Source organism: Echiichthys vipera (genome assembly GCF_963691815.1).
Source record: "Echiichthys vipera genome assembly, chromosome: 18".
NCBI lineage: Eukaryota > Metazoa > Chordata > Actinopteri > Perciformes > Trachinidae > Echiichthys > Echiichthys vipera.
This window is the reverse complement of record NC_139843.1, coordinates 10,573,673-10,590,389: the sequence shown is the minus strand read 5'-3', so window position 1 is coordinate 10,590,389 and position 16,717 is coordinate 10,573,673. Positions and strand designations below refer to the sequence as shown.

General features: G+C 40.3%; 1 protein-coding gene across 1 annotated transcript; it reads right to left on the bottom strand.

The window, feature by feature from the left end:
• Positions 1–9,973: 9,973 nt before the first annotated feature.
• On the bottom strand, positions 9,974–13,951 carry LOC310961361 (C1q-related factor-like; the record flags this gene model as incomplete). The annotated part of the gene is made up of 2 exons (XM_083933391.1): positions 13,136–13,951; positions 9,974–10,153 (listed from the first exon to the last, which is right to left on the bottom strand). The coding sequence occupies exons 1-2, from the start codon at positions 13,781–13,783 to the stop codon at positions 9,974–9,976; spliced, it is 828 nt and encodes a 275-aa protein (XP_083789517.1). The 5' UTR covers positions 13,784–13,951.
• Positions 13,952–16,717: the final 2,766 nt, after the last annotated feature.

Genomic DNA, 16,717 nt, shown 5'->3' with positions numbered 1-16,717 from the left:
GCTCCCCTCACACCCACTGAAGACAATATACAACTGTTTTCACAGGTTGATTAGGACTCTTGAGAAGTAAACTGATCATTGTGTAAAATCAGTGAAGCGCACCTATAAGGGCTGCAGTTGCTTTTGTAGAAAGTAGTGGAAAATGTCCCATAGCCCAACAAGACATCTTGTTTTGTCTGAGCAACAGTCCAAAACTGAAAGATGCTCTTTTTACAATCATGTATGACAAATGCATCAAATACCAAACAAATGTTTGCGGAAGACATTGATGTCATTAGATCCTACAGGGAAATGTGTTTGTTACAGTTCTTCAGGAGAAGAAAATAATGAACTTGTGTTAACGGTCAGTTGTGATGTCCTTGCTCTCATCCACATGAAAATTCAGGCCCACGGGCAGGCGTAGTGACATCATCCTGGCACTGAGGTCCCACGAGCCTGTGTGGCTCACTTGGCTCCGTCGAAATCCCCTACTGGTCTGCTATTTGTTTTTATCAAGCCACAGCAGAATTAATGCAAAGTGACTCGTGTTGTGGTGGGCGGGGGGCAGTGATCCAAGGCTGAATGACTACACATACATGTAATACACAAAATCACAAACACAATGTGATCTTTTTACACTCATACAAACAACAGCCTACATACAAGTGTCTCCATAACACATACCGTAACACAATCAACCCACGGTTGTCCATTATTCAGAGCCATGATGACGAACATGGTCTATTCTTATTCTATGCTTCTTTTTTTTTAAATACCCCAAAAACCTGTCTCTGCCATGATCCAAAGGGTATAAAATGCTTTACTGGGCAGCCAGCTGTTCAGCAGAGATTTCCAAGTGTGCCGTTTTCCAGTCTCTCTCTCTCTCTCTCAGACACAGACAGAGGCCAGATGCAGAGCGTGTTAGGAAGACTATATCTGTACCAGCAAGTGTGAATGCTCCAGGCGGAGAGGGGTGGCAAAATCTCAGTCTGAATATAAATTGGGTTTAATTCTGAAGCTGTCAAGCTAAAAGGTGAAATTCTGAAGTTGTCTTGTTACACTTTGTAAAAATGCATGGATACAAGCACAACCCGCCGCTTTATTGTGTGTGGTGGGTCCGCTCCTGGAGCAGAGCAAATCATTTCCTGATGGCAGGGGGTAAAGACTTCTATATTATCACCATCGTGTTCAGAGAGTTGGCCTGCGGCACCACAGTGTGTCCACATTTTGGAATCTTCTGTCTGAGTGGTTTTTCATCATTCCCCCGCCTACTGCTGTCAGGGAAGGTAAAACAGCTATGGCAAAGGCAAACTAAACTAGAGATTATCTTGCGATGGGGTTACACCAGCCACAATGCAGAGTCAGGTGTAAAGTGATGGGGCAATGGCTCCTTCCGTACTTCTACCCCCCCTACTTCCAACGCCCAATGGTCAGACCACACCCATCTTTGAGCTAATTTTTAATACTTTATTGGCATTATATCTTGTCATTCATTTCCCGGTTTATATAACCTATGTAAAGATGACAACATTTTTTATACATTTTTATACCTAAATAATGTGGGTAGGTGTAACATTGCCTTCGTCGTAATGACAGCTGATGTAAGCTAAAATAGGTGATACCAATATTTAGCGTACAGGTTTAGGTTATTACAGTATTTTGAGATAATCCATACATACAGCATTGAATTAATACAAAAACATCTTTGTTCTTTGGCTTCTCTGGCTAATTTTATTCCATAAACCCAATCGTTTTTTTTTCACCCATAAGTTTATGCACCTTCAGAGAAGTATCACAAATCTAACAAAAAACACAAAAACAAATATAATAAAAATAAAATAAAAAAAATGAAAATAAGCAAACAGATCTCAACTACGCACCTGTAAAGCTTTGTGATTGTATCTTTCACTTTTAACGGGCTGGGGCCATAAAGTGGAGGGGTACCTTTCCTACTTCAGCCCCCTTTGCTCATAACACACCAATTTTGGAACTTGGCATCATTTTGATGTCTGCCACACACACACACACACACACACACACACACACACACACACACGCGCACACACACACACACACTCACACTCAACTCTGAATACTTGACCGTCTCAAAAATGTTTTAATTAGCTATTGCATTCGTCAGTGTTGTTTTGAGTCTGAGTTGTTTACTCAAGGGGTAATTATTTTTTTTCATCCCAACGAAAGGACGTGCTGTCCTAGAGGGTAATAGGCTTTCAGTATTCATCAGGGGTTGTTAAAAGCAATTCAGTTTTAGTGAATTATTAATTAAAACAAGACATTTGCAGTTATAGACACATTTTAGCATATATGTGAGTGTGTGGAGGAGGGAGACGATAGTGGGTATCTAAGAGCAACAGTGAGGTCCCAAATCTGGTTTGGGTCTAAATGTTAAACCCCTTTCACAGGTTTTTCCCCCACATTTAGAATCTCTCTCAGGACTGTTTTGTAGTTTTCAGGATGGGACAACTTATAACTTCCCAATCTAATTGGTATATTAATTTGCCTGAGGTGTGGGAGTACAGGGCCTTTAAAAAAAATGAGAACTACAAACTAACAATATAACACATTATTTCTTAACCAATCAATCTAGAATTTACATTTCCTGTGTGCCCATCATGTTGTCATGTCACAGTAGGACAAATAAAGGTTTAATTAACACAATTAATGATGGCTGCTTCATTTCAGTGTCCTGGTCAGGGGTGAAGGAAGATCTCAGATGTGCTTAAATGCAGAAATACCCCCTGGTATGGAGAGGGGACTGGTAGCTGGAGAGGTGCCAGCTTGCCTCCTGGGAACTGCCAAGGTTCCCTCGAGCAAGGCATCAAACCCCCAACTGCTCGGGACGCTTGTCCATGGAAAGTCTCTGACATCTCTCCACTAACGAATATGTATAGGTCCTGATTGTGCATGTGTGTATTTCAGGCCTGCATGTGTGTATTGTGTAAAATAACAACAGAGTGGGAAAAAAGTCCCCTCGAGGGACTAATAAATGTATGCTTTCTTTTTTCTATATAATAGAATCATTATCACCAATGCAATTATACATGAGCAACGTTTTTATTGTTTTTATGGAATGTTTACTCTGAAAAAAGACGTTATAAAGACATTTCTGCTGACAATTGAGTCTTCTTATTAATGTGAAGTGAGAATATGTCACACTGATTTTAGATCTGACACAACAATGAAAGAATAAGCATTTTGGCCGAAGAATTATGACATTTCTGTAAATTACTTAATAGAAGTTGATTTGCATTGGAAAATAGTTGAGATATTCAGGCTACACTTGCGGATATGTGCATGATGACTTGATAAGAAGGGGATTTTTAGTAAATAACCAGTAACTACCTGTCGAAAATGTGTTGAAATAGAAATATAAAGTAGAATCTAATGGTTGTACTAAAGTATCAAGTACCTTGAGACTGGACTTGACTGAATGTATTACACCAGTAGTCCTAGTATTTATTGTACATGTTGGATCACTGTCATGGCATGTTGGGATGGCGTACTCAATATTTTTATTTATTGGTAACACCTGTGCTTTTCCTACTATGACAAGTCAAAATGTCTGCTGTTGAAAAGGTCTATTGTGCTAATATTCTACAGAAAATGCAAGAACAAACTAAACTGGTGACAGCTTATTGAAAGTGTGAGATTAGTCCTGTTTGACATGCAACATGCATGATTTATATATGCATGTTTTAAATACAAGAACAGTAGGACATCCGTCTCAACATTTCCTGTGTAATTGCAATAGAAAATAAAGCTGTTTCAGTCGCTCTGAACATAAGAGCTATTCTCATGGCTGACCATTTTTCACAAACAATAAAAAATCATGCAGAAGGAAAATATCAGTGTATTATAAAGTCAAGCCTTCACAACTCCCACATTTATGGATCTTTCATCTGTTAAGTTTGACAGCTTTTTTTCTAAAGAAAATAATTAACCAGGTCTCACATTTCTCTATGCTGGAATTTTTTTCTTGATTTGAAAGACTTGTTTGGACCGCACAATCACAGTTATTGTAGCTGCTCTTCAGGTAGATTCAAATAGCACACAGAGGGGGTTACAACAGCATCAAGCATCAATGCCGCAGGTTGAAGTGAGACTGGGTACAGAGAGAAATGTGATTACGTTTAAATCAGAAAGCTCTTGAAATGCTGTTTGCTGAAGAAGGATTTGTCCATTGAATTTATTCAACATTTAACATGAAAATGTGGGAGTTCTTGCCTGATAAGGACCACTTCTTTAAGAAGAAATGCTGAAATGTTTTACTTTGGGTTTTGATCATTTTGATAAAGTGCAAATTGACAGAAAGATCAATGACAAACAACCCACATGGCCACTGGTGTGCCCACTCTCCCGGTCACAAATGCAGCTTGACAGCAACGGGTAGAACAAACTGGCCTGAGCAACTGTAACGACTTTGGTGTTCTTGAACTCTGGCATCTTGTGTCACGCTGAGGAAGGGGCACTCGCAGCGCCTCTATAGCCTGTTGTCAGGCTGCATCCATGAGGCTGCGGTGAGGTGAAGAGACAGGCAACACGCCAGCGGAGCGTCCCCAGCTACATGACTCAGCCTGTCCCTTCGTGTTAGCCCGGGCTCAGTCAGGGCCATGAGGGAACAAGACTGTTGGTATTGAGTCACTGACACACTGGACAGTCCCCAGATCAAGCACGATGATGGGAAAGAAAATGGAGAATGCATGTTGTCATGTTCTCCCAAGGAGTGCTAGGACAAGGGGTAATGTGCATGGGTGCATACAAGCAGATCTACTATAAGGTGAGGATTTTGCACGTGTATGTCTGCCCTCTATCCTCCACACAATACACAAGTTCACAATATAAGATTTTGACCACAAATTAAGGCACACTCTGCTTTATTATCCATTTTCACTATAAATGGGACCATAATTTACCAAATAAACATCATGCTGTATTGAAGACGACTTGGAACTAGCGACTATACACTCATTAGGAAAATGCTTACTGAGACAGACAGACATGCTTACTGATAAATCAAGTGAAAAGCTGGCTCATTTTCCCATAGACTTTTATACAGTCTTACTTCTTTTTGGCGCCATTGGAGTCGCCCTCTGCTAGCCATTAGAAATAATGCAGGTTTAATGCACTTCAACACTGGCTTCGTAAGATATTGTATGAAAAGTTCTGCACAAATATTTGTGCGATATCCTATGAAACACCGTGAGACGGCGGTGGGACGGAAGTGGGCCGCAAAGATTCACCACATTATGTTGAAATATCACTTTTTGCCATGAAACATGTCTCAAATGTCTCATGCAAGACTGTCCTCTATCAAATATATAACTTTGCTCGTATTTCAGATCATAAATAGTGAAGTTGGTATGTAGAGAAGTTTCATGTTTCCTACATACATATTATTTAAGGCTGTATTTTCTGCAGTTTTTGTTTTGCCACAAAATGTATCACCTCAATAAAATGCACAGATGATGTCCAACCATCAAGAGTTTCATTTTACACGTATTTCAGATCATAATTAGTTACTTTGGTCAATATGGTGAGGTTTCTTCTTCCCTTGCAAAGTTATAGGGTGTAGAAATGATTTCAGACTGTATTTTCTGTGATTTTCAGTCAGCCACAAAATGTATCGCCTCTCTAAAATGACGATGTCCTACCATTGAGTATTTCATTTTGCACATATTTTCAGTCATAACTTTGGTAAATACGGAGTCTTCCTTCCTGGCAAAAGTTATATAGAGACACAGCACAGATTTGTTCATTGTAGCTACAGTACATCATGACTGTACATAAAAGCTAGTCAGGGTTTAGACGCTTGATGTTTTTATCAGATGGACACTATATCTTCTGTTTGGGCAACCTTAAGTCATCACTGCCTTGAGCAAAATCGTTTGTTATAATGCATCGTACTTTAAGGAACAGCTATAAATTGTAGTAAGTCAAAAGAATATATGCTGGTCTAGTATGGCTAGGATAAATCAACTCTTAAGTGTATTGGCAAGAATAAACACTACACTAAGAGTAGAGCTTATCACGAATACACATCTCTCTGGCTTTGCTGACCATTCTGCTATAAATCTGAGGCAACTGATGCGAGAGCAACAGCAACTGATGAGAGCATTGTCCTTTTCCTCCTTTATGTCTAACAAAGATCAATCACTATCTGCTCCCTCCTTGTAATCATGACGTTTATTGTATTCATTGAGGTTTTAAGGGCATGCTACCTGGTTTAAACCTACCTCATTCAATGATGCATAAATAATCTACCATGCAAAACCACATTTAAAAACCAAATTCTGACATCGTGTTTTATTATAGTCAGAAGAAATTTCAGAGAGTTGCTGGAGGTCTGCTGCGTTGTGAACGACTCACAATCTGAATTGATGTTGAAAGCCTATAAATGAAGTCCATCTTGCCAGCGGTTCCCTACTGAAACTTCCAGCATTGTCTGCGTTAAGAACTACAAATGAGTTCACACCTTGCATAGTGATCATTTTTCATTATCAAATTGTTTAAATGCATATTGCAGATGGTGTGGTCCTTGCTAGTGAATACAGGCATTCGTGATCCCCAGAGGTGTTCCTCTAACTTTTTCCACCAATACCATCATGAGGTCCACATTTGTGGTTTTGTAAGTATTGTATTTAAAGTGTTTAGTATTGTACCATGAAATGTGGTACATATGTACGTCCTGAGGTTCAAATGATGATCCCTTCACTTTTCATTTAGCGCCATCATCAGGTCAAAATTTTAATTACTCCAATATTCTGGGTTCTCCGGTGTGTGCATACTGTTTGCGCCATGCCAAAAATTATTCAAATAACTGACTTAGGACGTGTGAATATTTGCGCTACAAAGTAAAGATTTTTCTTGTCTTTGTGTTTACATCTAAGAAAACATCTTCTTGGGTGCCCACCAACACAAGTAACACCATTTGTGCATGCAAGTGTGGGCAGGTGGCTGTACATTTGATGGGAGGAAGTGTACATGAGCAAGAAGGGCAATTTAGCTCGACAATTAAGGCATCTATGTCTAATTTGGATCTCCCCTGGTGAGGTAAGTGTGGGATGCTAAAGATAACAACACCAAGGGCTCATTAACATCACTCTAGACATAGTAACTCTCTCCCAGCCTAGCATTCTCCTGTCTCATTGAGACTTAAGACACATGCAGAGACAAACACGCACCTTGACCTGTACACTGACACAAACATTCACACACATGGACCCACGAACATGCATGCGCACTCTGCAGTAGCCTGATAAGCCTCACGCCTAACCAATTGGCCCCTACAAATGTCAAACTGAAGCCATCTCAGTTTACTGATAGGGAGTGGGCGGGAGTGAATGAACCAACATTTCCTTCAGTTTCGTTTGCATACGCTGGAGATTACCTAAATTAAAACAAGTCTGCAGTAGAGACATAATCTTTCAAATCCTTCTACTTATGATAAAAAGAGGTACAGTAGAAAATCTCAAAATATCCCCAGAGCCGAGTCCAAGAGACGAAGCTTACGTCAACAAAAAGCAGCTTACAGCATTTCTCAGAGGAATGCTTATCTTCAGACCCTGTACTTGAATAAAATCAGGGTGGAAATTAGATGAAATAAGAGTCAAAGATTCAAGCGTTGCACATTCCAGATGCTGTTTCGTCACATATTAAAACACCGGCCACAGAGTTTCCTGTCGGGTAGGTTGTTCAGCTAAAGTCACCATCAAAACCGAATACCCCTGAGGAGGGGTTTATGTCGAGTGAGGATCACCAAGTCTTGTAAGGGATTGCCACTGTTTCCTGTGAGACTGACCTGATAAATGAGGATTTGTGGATGGCTAAATAGGGGGTTAATTTTTATGATTTTGTGGGAAAGAAGGACTCAAAAAATGGTTTTCATTTGACTCTCTGCACTCGTACATTTTGAAATCATAAATACTTTTGAACTTCTGGTCTCTTAAGTGTTTTTATATAAAGATGTTTTTGGTGCATATTTGTTTCTCTCAGAGGCCTTCAGGAAAAGTACAGATGTTGCAGACTCTCCGGCAACGTTCAGTTCCAATGGTTTACAGCAGTGAAAGCTGTTTCTCGCACACCGGGGGCGTTTGTCTTTGACATTGTGACATGAAGTCTCTAATTTGACGATGTGCTCATACACCCTGCAAGGAGGAAGCAGCCTGCACTAGTGCACAGCTGCCCCCTGGCTTGGGTGACCTCTGCTCTGCACAGACCCTCAGTCTTAATTGTGTCTGGAGGAATTGTGCTGTCTTAAGAGAAGATTAAGTTCCGACCAGAGTTGAACAGACAACAGGATGCTCTAGCACTGCACAGTGTGGCAATGTGGTCTCATCATTTTAATCAATGTATACTATTACACCAATTTACAGCTCATGAAAATGCTGAATTTAATTGAGCTTGAAAAGCAACACTGGGCTGATACTCAGTTTTAATACCATCTGTGAATGTGTAAATGTGCATTTTAAATTGGTTTCCATATATAGATTTATTGACGCCCTCAAAACTTAAGTTCCTGAACTTTTAGTTTGGTGTTTTAAACTAAATAAGACACAGTTTTTCAACCCTACATGGCCCATGTCAAAGGCAAACTATGTCCAAAGAATTTCACGATATCAAAGTAGACGTTTAAGAAAACAGAAAAATATATTGGTTTGTACAGTTTAGGCCCGGAGGCCATCTTTCTGTCTCTGATACTTGTGTCGCAGTCACAGCAGAGCCTAATTTGCCCTCGATTACTTTCCGACACTGATCTTAGCTCTGTCATGATATGTTCTAACATCCATCCCCTGACTTTTTCCCACTAAATCCCATTTCATTTGGCATTTAACACAGCTGTGATTTCTTCTCTGCTTCCCTCAGTGATCATCTCTCGCCACGCTGGCGTATAGTTCTCGTGTGTAGCAGGACTAAAGGCTGGTTTCACTGGAAAACGAGAGGTCAGAACAGCTGATCAGGAAACAGATTTGTTGAGTGATATTAACCACAACATGTGTGAGGAAATGCAAAAAAAACCTTTTAATGAAAAATCATGGACATTAAAAGTAAACGCAACAGCAATATACAGTATGTTCCTTAAGCCCACACCTAACTATTTAAACTTTGTTTTATGTCACTGCATTTCTCTTTATCATGTTTAGAAACACATAGAACACTTTAACAGGTGTTGCATGCATGAATTAAATAAATAAATCTTTACAAATAAGCACATTATGTGATATAGTTGTACAATTATCAATGGACAGCAATATTCTTCAATAGACACAATATTGTGCATGTACACTACTTTGATTGTGTTCAGACATCAAGATTCAATATCAAATCTACAGTTTATACACGAACAATATGCCAAATATAATGAGCTGATATGACATCAAATCATCACACTGAGACACAATACAGTTTGCGACACTGTCTGCCATTCAAACAAGCATAATCGCATTTTGGGGTCCAATGTTTAACAAATTAGAATTTCTCAGGACGGAATATTTCCCCTCAGTCATTGAAGCACAACTTCTTATCGTACAAACAGCATGAGAACACAGGATTTGAGCATAAATCTAAACAGTACATTTACAAACACTGCGGTTGCCATGACTGTTGAATTTCCAGACATGAAATTGGAATGACAGCTCAGAAATGATGGCGAGGTTTCTTCACTGTCTGAAGTGTTACAGTGCCTCAGCATGACACATGACATGTCACTGTTTCGTTGCTTGCGTCCATCAGAGTAGCGGCATAGGCACCCTGAATACAATGGAACATATGGATGAGCAGGTAGACAGTTACAGATAACCACAGATCCACAGCCTTAGTCACTGTAGCAATGCTGACCTCAAACATCTGTATAATCTGACTGTGGATCAGTGGCTATGGGCAACAATAACCTTACTGCGAGAGCCAAGTGAAAGTCAGGAAGTGAATGTCTTCTGGCTGTGATCTTCTACCTCTGAGCCTCTGTCCTGCCCAGTCTTCAGTCGGCATAGAGGATGAACCCTGAGAATGTGCTATATTTGTTGCTGTTGCCCCCATGGGCCTTGCCCCCATCCAATTTTATGAAAACCTCATCGCCAGCATCCAAATGAAGGATGACACTGTTGCTGGCGTAGTCATAACTCTGGTCCTGGTCTTGGGCAATGGCGCTGGCCCTGACCTGGAATATGACACACACACACACAGACAAGGAGAGAGGCTGTGAACGCGTGTAAACGGTAGAATGCTGAGGAGAACAATCACAGTGAAGAATTGTTTAACAATTTCATTTTCAATTTGCTTAACAATTTTTAACAAACAGATATTTGCAGAATACATTCCCTTATCATCATAAAATGCAAACATAGTATTATAAATTAGTATAAATAAGGCTTATAATAGTAATAATGAGGATTTTATAATATAATAATATATAATATTTTAAAAAAGAAATATTTCCATGTCTTTAAACTTATCATTATAAAGTGCTGTAAGTTTAGTCAAAGTTTGAAAATGCTCAATCCACAGACGGATGCACACAGTTCGTATTCCGAAAACTGTGAGACGTCAGGACCTCTATATGGTTGTTATGCCACAACTATACTATATATAGGTAGAAAGTGCTGCTACAGTGTGGTTTCAGTCATTTGTCATTGACTGTGCGGAGGCCGCTGACCAATTAGATCAGACCAAGCTTTTTCAGGAGGGGGGCAGACGCTAAGACAGAGAGTTTCAGACAGAGGATGCATACAGGTATATTCAGTATGCCAAGAGTAATGTGTTTTCTGAACATGTAAGCATGTATTGAAATGTAAACATGTTCTAGGAGAAACCCAAATTACAAGTATTAACCTGAAAATGAACATAATAATAATGACATAACTGAAGGCAATGATGATATTGAAACAATCGCTTATTTGATGCAAACAAATAAATGACTGGCAGCTTCACTGGCTGACTTGAGACCACGCTTGCATGTATGAGTTGACTAAAAATCTTATTTTAAGAAAAGCATACTGTATTTGCAAGACTATGGGCTAAATTTGAATTTTTCCTAAAATATTCTAGCTGTAGTGAATAACTTGGGTTTTTTTGTTTCGTGACTCAACTAAAAGGGTCAGATTTGAGTCAGTCTGCCTCTGAGGAAGGATGGCACTGCATACTTTCCCTTTGCCTCAACGCTTACACCTTTTACTGGGTGGAGCACCCACTGATAATGCCATGTTTATCCCAAATGTAAGTGTCATCATGTCAACACAGGCTAATTACTGAGGGTGTTAGATCTGGAGCACCCAAATCTCTTCTGCATTTCTATGTAAAAAAAAAAGTGAAACTGGGGGAAGTTGCTTTATGCACAGTTTTATCCCCTCTAAGCTTTAGCTAATGTATAATGATCTGGGTTGCCAGGTTGGCTTTTACGCTGCAACTTCATCAGACCTGACCATAAAAGTGTAATCCCTGCTTCAACCAGAATGTGACGACAGGTTTGAACCAAAATAGGAACATGAATTTCTAATTGGTGCCAAAGAAGTACACAATTGGAGAGGCTATTTTAACCAACCAATTTATCAATGATACTTTACTTACTTTAGAAGAACACATGCTCATACTAAGGAAGCTATTTATTAATGGTTTCATTTAATACCTTATAGTTCATTGCTGCTTCGCACTGTGTGAGACTGCAATAAATGCAATTTCGACTGTGGTAAACTACGGTAAATTAAGCTTTACATATGAAGCGTCATACTTGGTGTTGCACAGTATTTACAGTGTCATGGCCCTCTAAAGAAAGCTGGGGGAGGCATCTAAAGGAAGTCTTTACATAGCAACAGTCAGCCAACATTTGAATCATCCCGAATGAAATATCTAGCCACGCTGTGACTGTAAATATAATACTCACTTTACATTTACCTTTATATTAACATTTTACTGACAATGTTTATATTAAACAACCATTTTATGCATTTTTAACAGTGTAAGTGGTAAATTATATTATTTGTGACAAGAAGTGATGTATGTGTTTGTTTAGACATACTTTAGGAAATGATGTAGTGTGCCAGCATCAGGATAAAGAATCGGAATGCCTTAGATGTTGTGATGTTGTCTTGGATTGCACTGTAAGGTATTTTATCCCTAAGGAGCAAAATAAGACAAATACCTAACAGTTCAGTGGGACAGCAAATTGTGTTTAGTGTGGTGTGTCTTGCTAGGCAACCTAGCATATTGCAGCATTGCACATAAAACCACATGTGCTGCCACCAATAGTTTTGCTTGAATTTGTATTCACTTTTATTCGATATTACTTATTTACTTAAAATGTTATGTTGCATACAAGTGAAACGCTGCTAAACAGATGTTCATTGTTTAGTAAGCACAGTGAGAATACGATCTATTCTATTCTAGTAAAACACCAAAAAAAAGTTCAACCCAAATAGATTTACAAATATGGCATTTATTGTGTGGCTATTGTACTTGATTGCATTATAATGTACAGGTGTTACTGTCTACACTCCCTGTCGAGCCTGGCTGAGATTTTTGTAGGAAAATATCCAGGTTCAGATTTACATGGTGTTTGATCAATGTCCTCACCTGGGGCTTTAAAGACAATTACAAAATTACCCATGAGTATAGCAAATATCATGATTCGATATTGAAACGCCTGGGCCTGACAGGCAGTCTGATAACGCACACACATCATGGTTGCATGAAGTTTGTTGTATTTCAAAGGGCACCAGCTTTGAACTAGCCACTACCCCAGGCTGTGTTTTGATGTGTGCAGACTTGAGATAGCGCTGCACTCCTTCCACTCACTTCTTCAACGTGTACATCATTGGATGTGTAATATGCACGGATACACAATCTGGCAGCATGCCACTGTGCATTGCCTTTATCTTGGACTATAACAGCAGACTAAGTCAGATCTAAAATCACTATCCACATGAATGCATGACTTCTCAATTTAAACTGTAAGCACACTGGTTACACTGTTCCCTGAGCATTTTGATGAGGGTTCATCCCAGTGTATGATTCAGGGTTCTTGACTTATTCTTGACAGTTTTTTACAGAGAAACTGTGCTTTTACCATTTGTCGAATTCAACATGAAATTTGCAATCTTAGGTAGAGTTTTAATAAGGTGTCTGAAGAGTTAAAAGTGTTACCCACCAGACCGTTCTTGATCAGGTCAGCCCACATGCTGGTGCCATCTCCTCCCCTCATCAGCACATTGTAGATGAAAAAGTAGGTGCCAGGAATCTTACAGGTGAACTTGCCCGTTGCGCCCTCATAGTTACCACCGATATTAGTCACCACATCATCAAATCGTAGAATATCATAACCTTCTTGAGGGTTTCGAAGTCCTGCATAAAATGCCACCCGAGGCATGGTGTTGTATGTGGTTGTACTAACAGCCCCCTTACCCCCTAAACCTAGAATCCCTGTCCGTACAATGTCCACTCCATCTCCCGGTGGACCCTTAGGTCCTGGTGGGCCTGGCTCTCCAGGTGGTCCTGGGGGTCCAGGCTTACCTGGGCGTCCTGGTCTGCCTTGTTGGCCATGAGCACTGTAGGTAGGCAGCGGTGGGCCGATGCTGTGATCACTCAGGTCTGCATCGTTGTCCATCTGTAGGCCTGTAGTTGCTGTCTCTGTTCCTGCGTGCACACCTGTGTCCGTTGTGCCCGTGCTGGGGAAGGGGTCACACACCATGCGGCAGGTACCCAGCATCTCAAAGTGGCTCGCACTGTCATCTTTGCTACCTGTGCCAACAGAGCTTACCAGCACAGGGATGAGGACCACCAGAACCAGGACCAGCATGACCCCCACAGCAGCTGCCACCAGGGTCTTCCGCCCGATGCTCAGCCGGGGAAGGGGCTGTGCTGCCAGCGTGGAACTCTCCGGGGTGGAAATGGTGACTGTGGGGAGTGCGTCCACCTGGCAAAACGCAGGCACAATGAGGATCTCTGATGGTGGAGATGGTGCCCAGGGAAAGCTGGTATGAGTGTGTGAGTGAGTGACAGAGCCGTGTAGGAGTAAGGGAGAGAGAGTGGAGCAAGGGACCAAAGTGATCAAAAGGAGAGAGAGATTGAGAGAGTAAGGAGAGAGAGTAAAAGGAGAGGAGGAGGGAGAGAGTAAAACAGCTTGATAGAAAAAAAGAAAAGAAGCAAGGGGAGGAGAAAGTGAGCAACATACACTCACTAACCATCTGAGTCAGGGCTGAGGAGGGCACTTTCCTACTGGCAGATGTGAAAAGCAGGGGAGGGCATGAGCGAGAGCGTGAAATATCGAGCCTTGAGAATGAGATAATAATGATTCCGTTATGTTCATAGGATGATGTAGATAGATACAATTATTTCAGTTTGCTTAGATGACAAGGCTCTAAATTTTAGGAAAGACCATTTATGTACAACAACTGAAATGCATATAGTCCTTTCTGGTAGCCATATGCTATACATCTTTCAAAGATATCAAACAGTTGGCATTGATTATGTAAGACAATACTGTATTTTGAGTAATGGAAGAAATTATTTGAGACACCCAATAGCCAGCAGCCAGGTATAGATGTATATTTGTTTTGGTATGGTTTTCATGATTTAATGTGAAAGTTTTGTCAAGGTCAGAATGTGTATGTTTGTCCTTATCTGCCTACATGGTTGCGTGGGTGGGTAGCAGGAGATCTTGTATACTGGAATAATTCCAAGCATCTGTGGTCTGTCAAGCTGTGACCTTCACAAAACTGGAAAACTTTTAAAGCAGCATGCAGCTCACAACTTAAAATTCTGTTCCTGTTCTGTTGGTTATGGTAAGATTTTACTCACTAAATTTTTAAAACGATCATTTTCTTGCCAGTTTTCAAGCCTTTATTATATAGGACAGACAGGAAATGGGGTGAGAGAGAGGGGAGAGACATGCAGCAAAGGGCCACAGGTCAGAATTGAACCCACAGCCGCTGCCTCGAGGACTTTCAGCCTCTTTAGACGGGGGAACTGCTCTCACTAAATGAACTGATGAGACACAAGTGACACAACTAGTCCATAAATTCAACAGATATGGTTTGTTGTGTATATCTGTGACGTTGCAGTAACTTGATTGATCTACAATAGCTTGCTATAGTAGCAAAAACATAGGTGAATTTAATAATATTAGAACCAATCGAAGCTGTATAAAATGATTTGTTTGGCTGCTTGGGGGCAGAAGAACAAGCTGTTTGGAGCCATAATGTTTCTGCATGATGACGTGCATTACTGACTCTCTTTTTAGCTCTGATCTAGCCTTCACCAACTCTTGAGTTTAATATCTGACCTTTTCACATAAGTTAGTCATTTGAACCAGAAAAGAATTAAACTTAAACACCTCAACAGCTGCTATAAATAAAGTTAATTACACTTGTGCTTTTCCTGCTATGACAGGTCACAATGTTGGCTGTGAAACACAACAAGATATCACCTTCAACAACTTATCAGCAATAACAAATTGTCTAGTAAAATAGGTAAAGGTTATAAATAGGGTAGGCTACATGGGAGCGTACCTATGTTCCCCGGGTCCTATGTTCCCTTCTTTGTATGTGACCGGGGAACATAAGACCCTTTTTTTTTCCAAAAAAGGTCCTATGTTCCCCTCTTTGTTATTTTTTCCACAATCAGTGCAGAATTCCCCGGCCAATAGACTTACCCTGCCCCTCACCCTAACCCTAACCCTAACCCTAACCGTAACCTATCAAAATGATGAATTAAATCCGCAAAGGCAGAGGCATATGCAACTGGGGAACTTAGGACCCGCTCTGGGAACATCAGACCCAGGGAACATAGGGATGACTTATTGTTTCTCTTTCTTGGCTTTTTCAAGTTCCATATTGATTTGTTAAATTATATCGGTTGCCAAAATTAGCAATAAGGCAAGCTTTTTGAACTGCTTTTTAAACTGCTGTGCTGCTGCTGCTAACACTAACGTGTTGCTACCACTGCTGCTCTTGAAGCATTTTACAAGCAAGCCTAGCGAATATGTAACATCAGGGAGACTTTGTAGAATAGATAATGATTGCAGTAATGAATTGGACATAGGATTTTGCTTCTCCTGATGCCATTGTACAAAGATACTTCCCCTATGCCTCTGCTTCCCGCCCTCCAAAGTTAAGTGTTGCTTGAGCTAACATGTATGGGAAACATAGTATTTTCCCAGGGTCCTGTGTTCCCCACTTCAATATCCTTCTAATGACACATTAATGAAACCTTTTTAGGGTTTTATGTCTTTAGTAATGTTTTCCCTAGGTCAACATGTTGAAACCACCCCTACTCATGTTACACTCAAGACAGTTTTTATTGACTTTAGGCATCTCCCATCCAAACTGCATTTGGAAAGTCAATCTCCCTTTTGTTGTTTTTTGAACTGCGTAGCTTGCCCTTACCATTCTCCTACAATGGTAGCTTATATCAAGAACAAAGGGCCCTGGGAACATAGGACACTATGATTATGAGTGTTATATCAGTTTAGCACATATTTTAGGTTGATGCCTTTATTTGGGGGATATGTTTTGTTGAAGAATGGCCTTATGATGGGTCGGTTCCCTCACATATTGGATTACATAAAAGCTGATGCAGTTAAGATGTTTAGATTTCAAAGTCTAATCATTGAAATAATTCCTCAGTGCATGATATTAATAAAATAAATCCGTTCCACATGAGTTGGCTCAGGAAACTCATACTTGTCCAAACTCAGTGTGTTGGCAGAGAGGGCTCTGCTTGATTCAGAAAC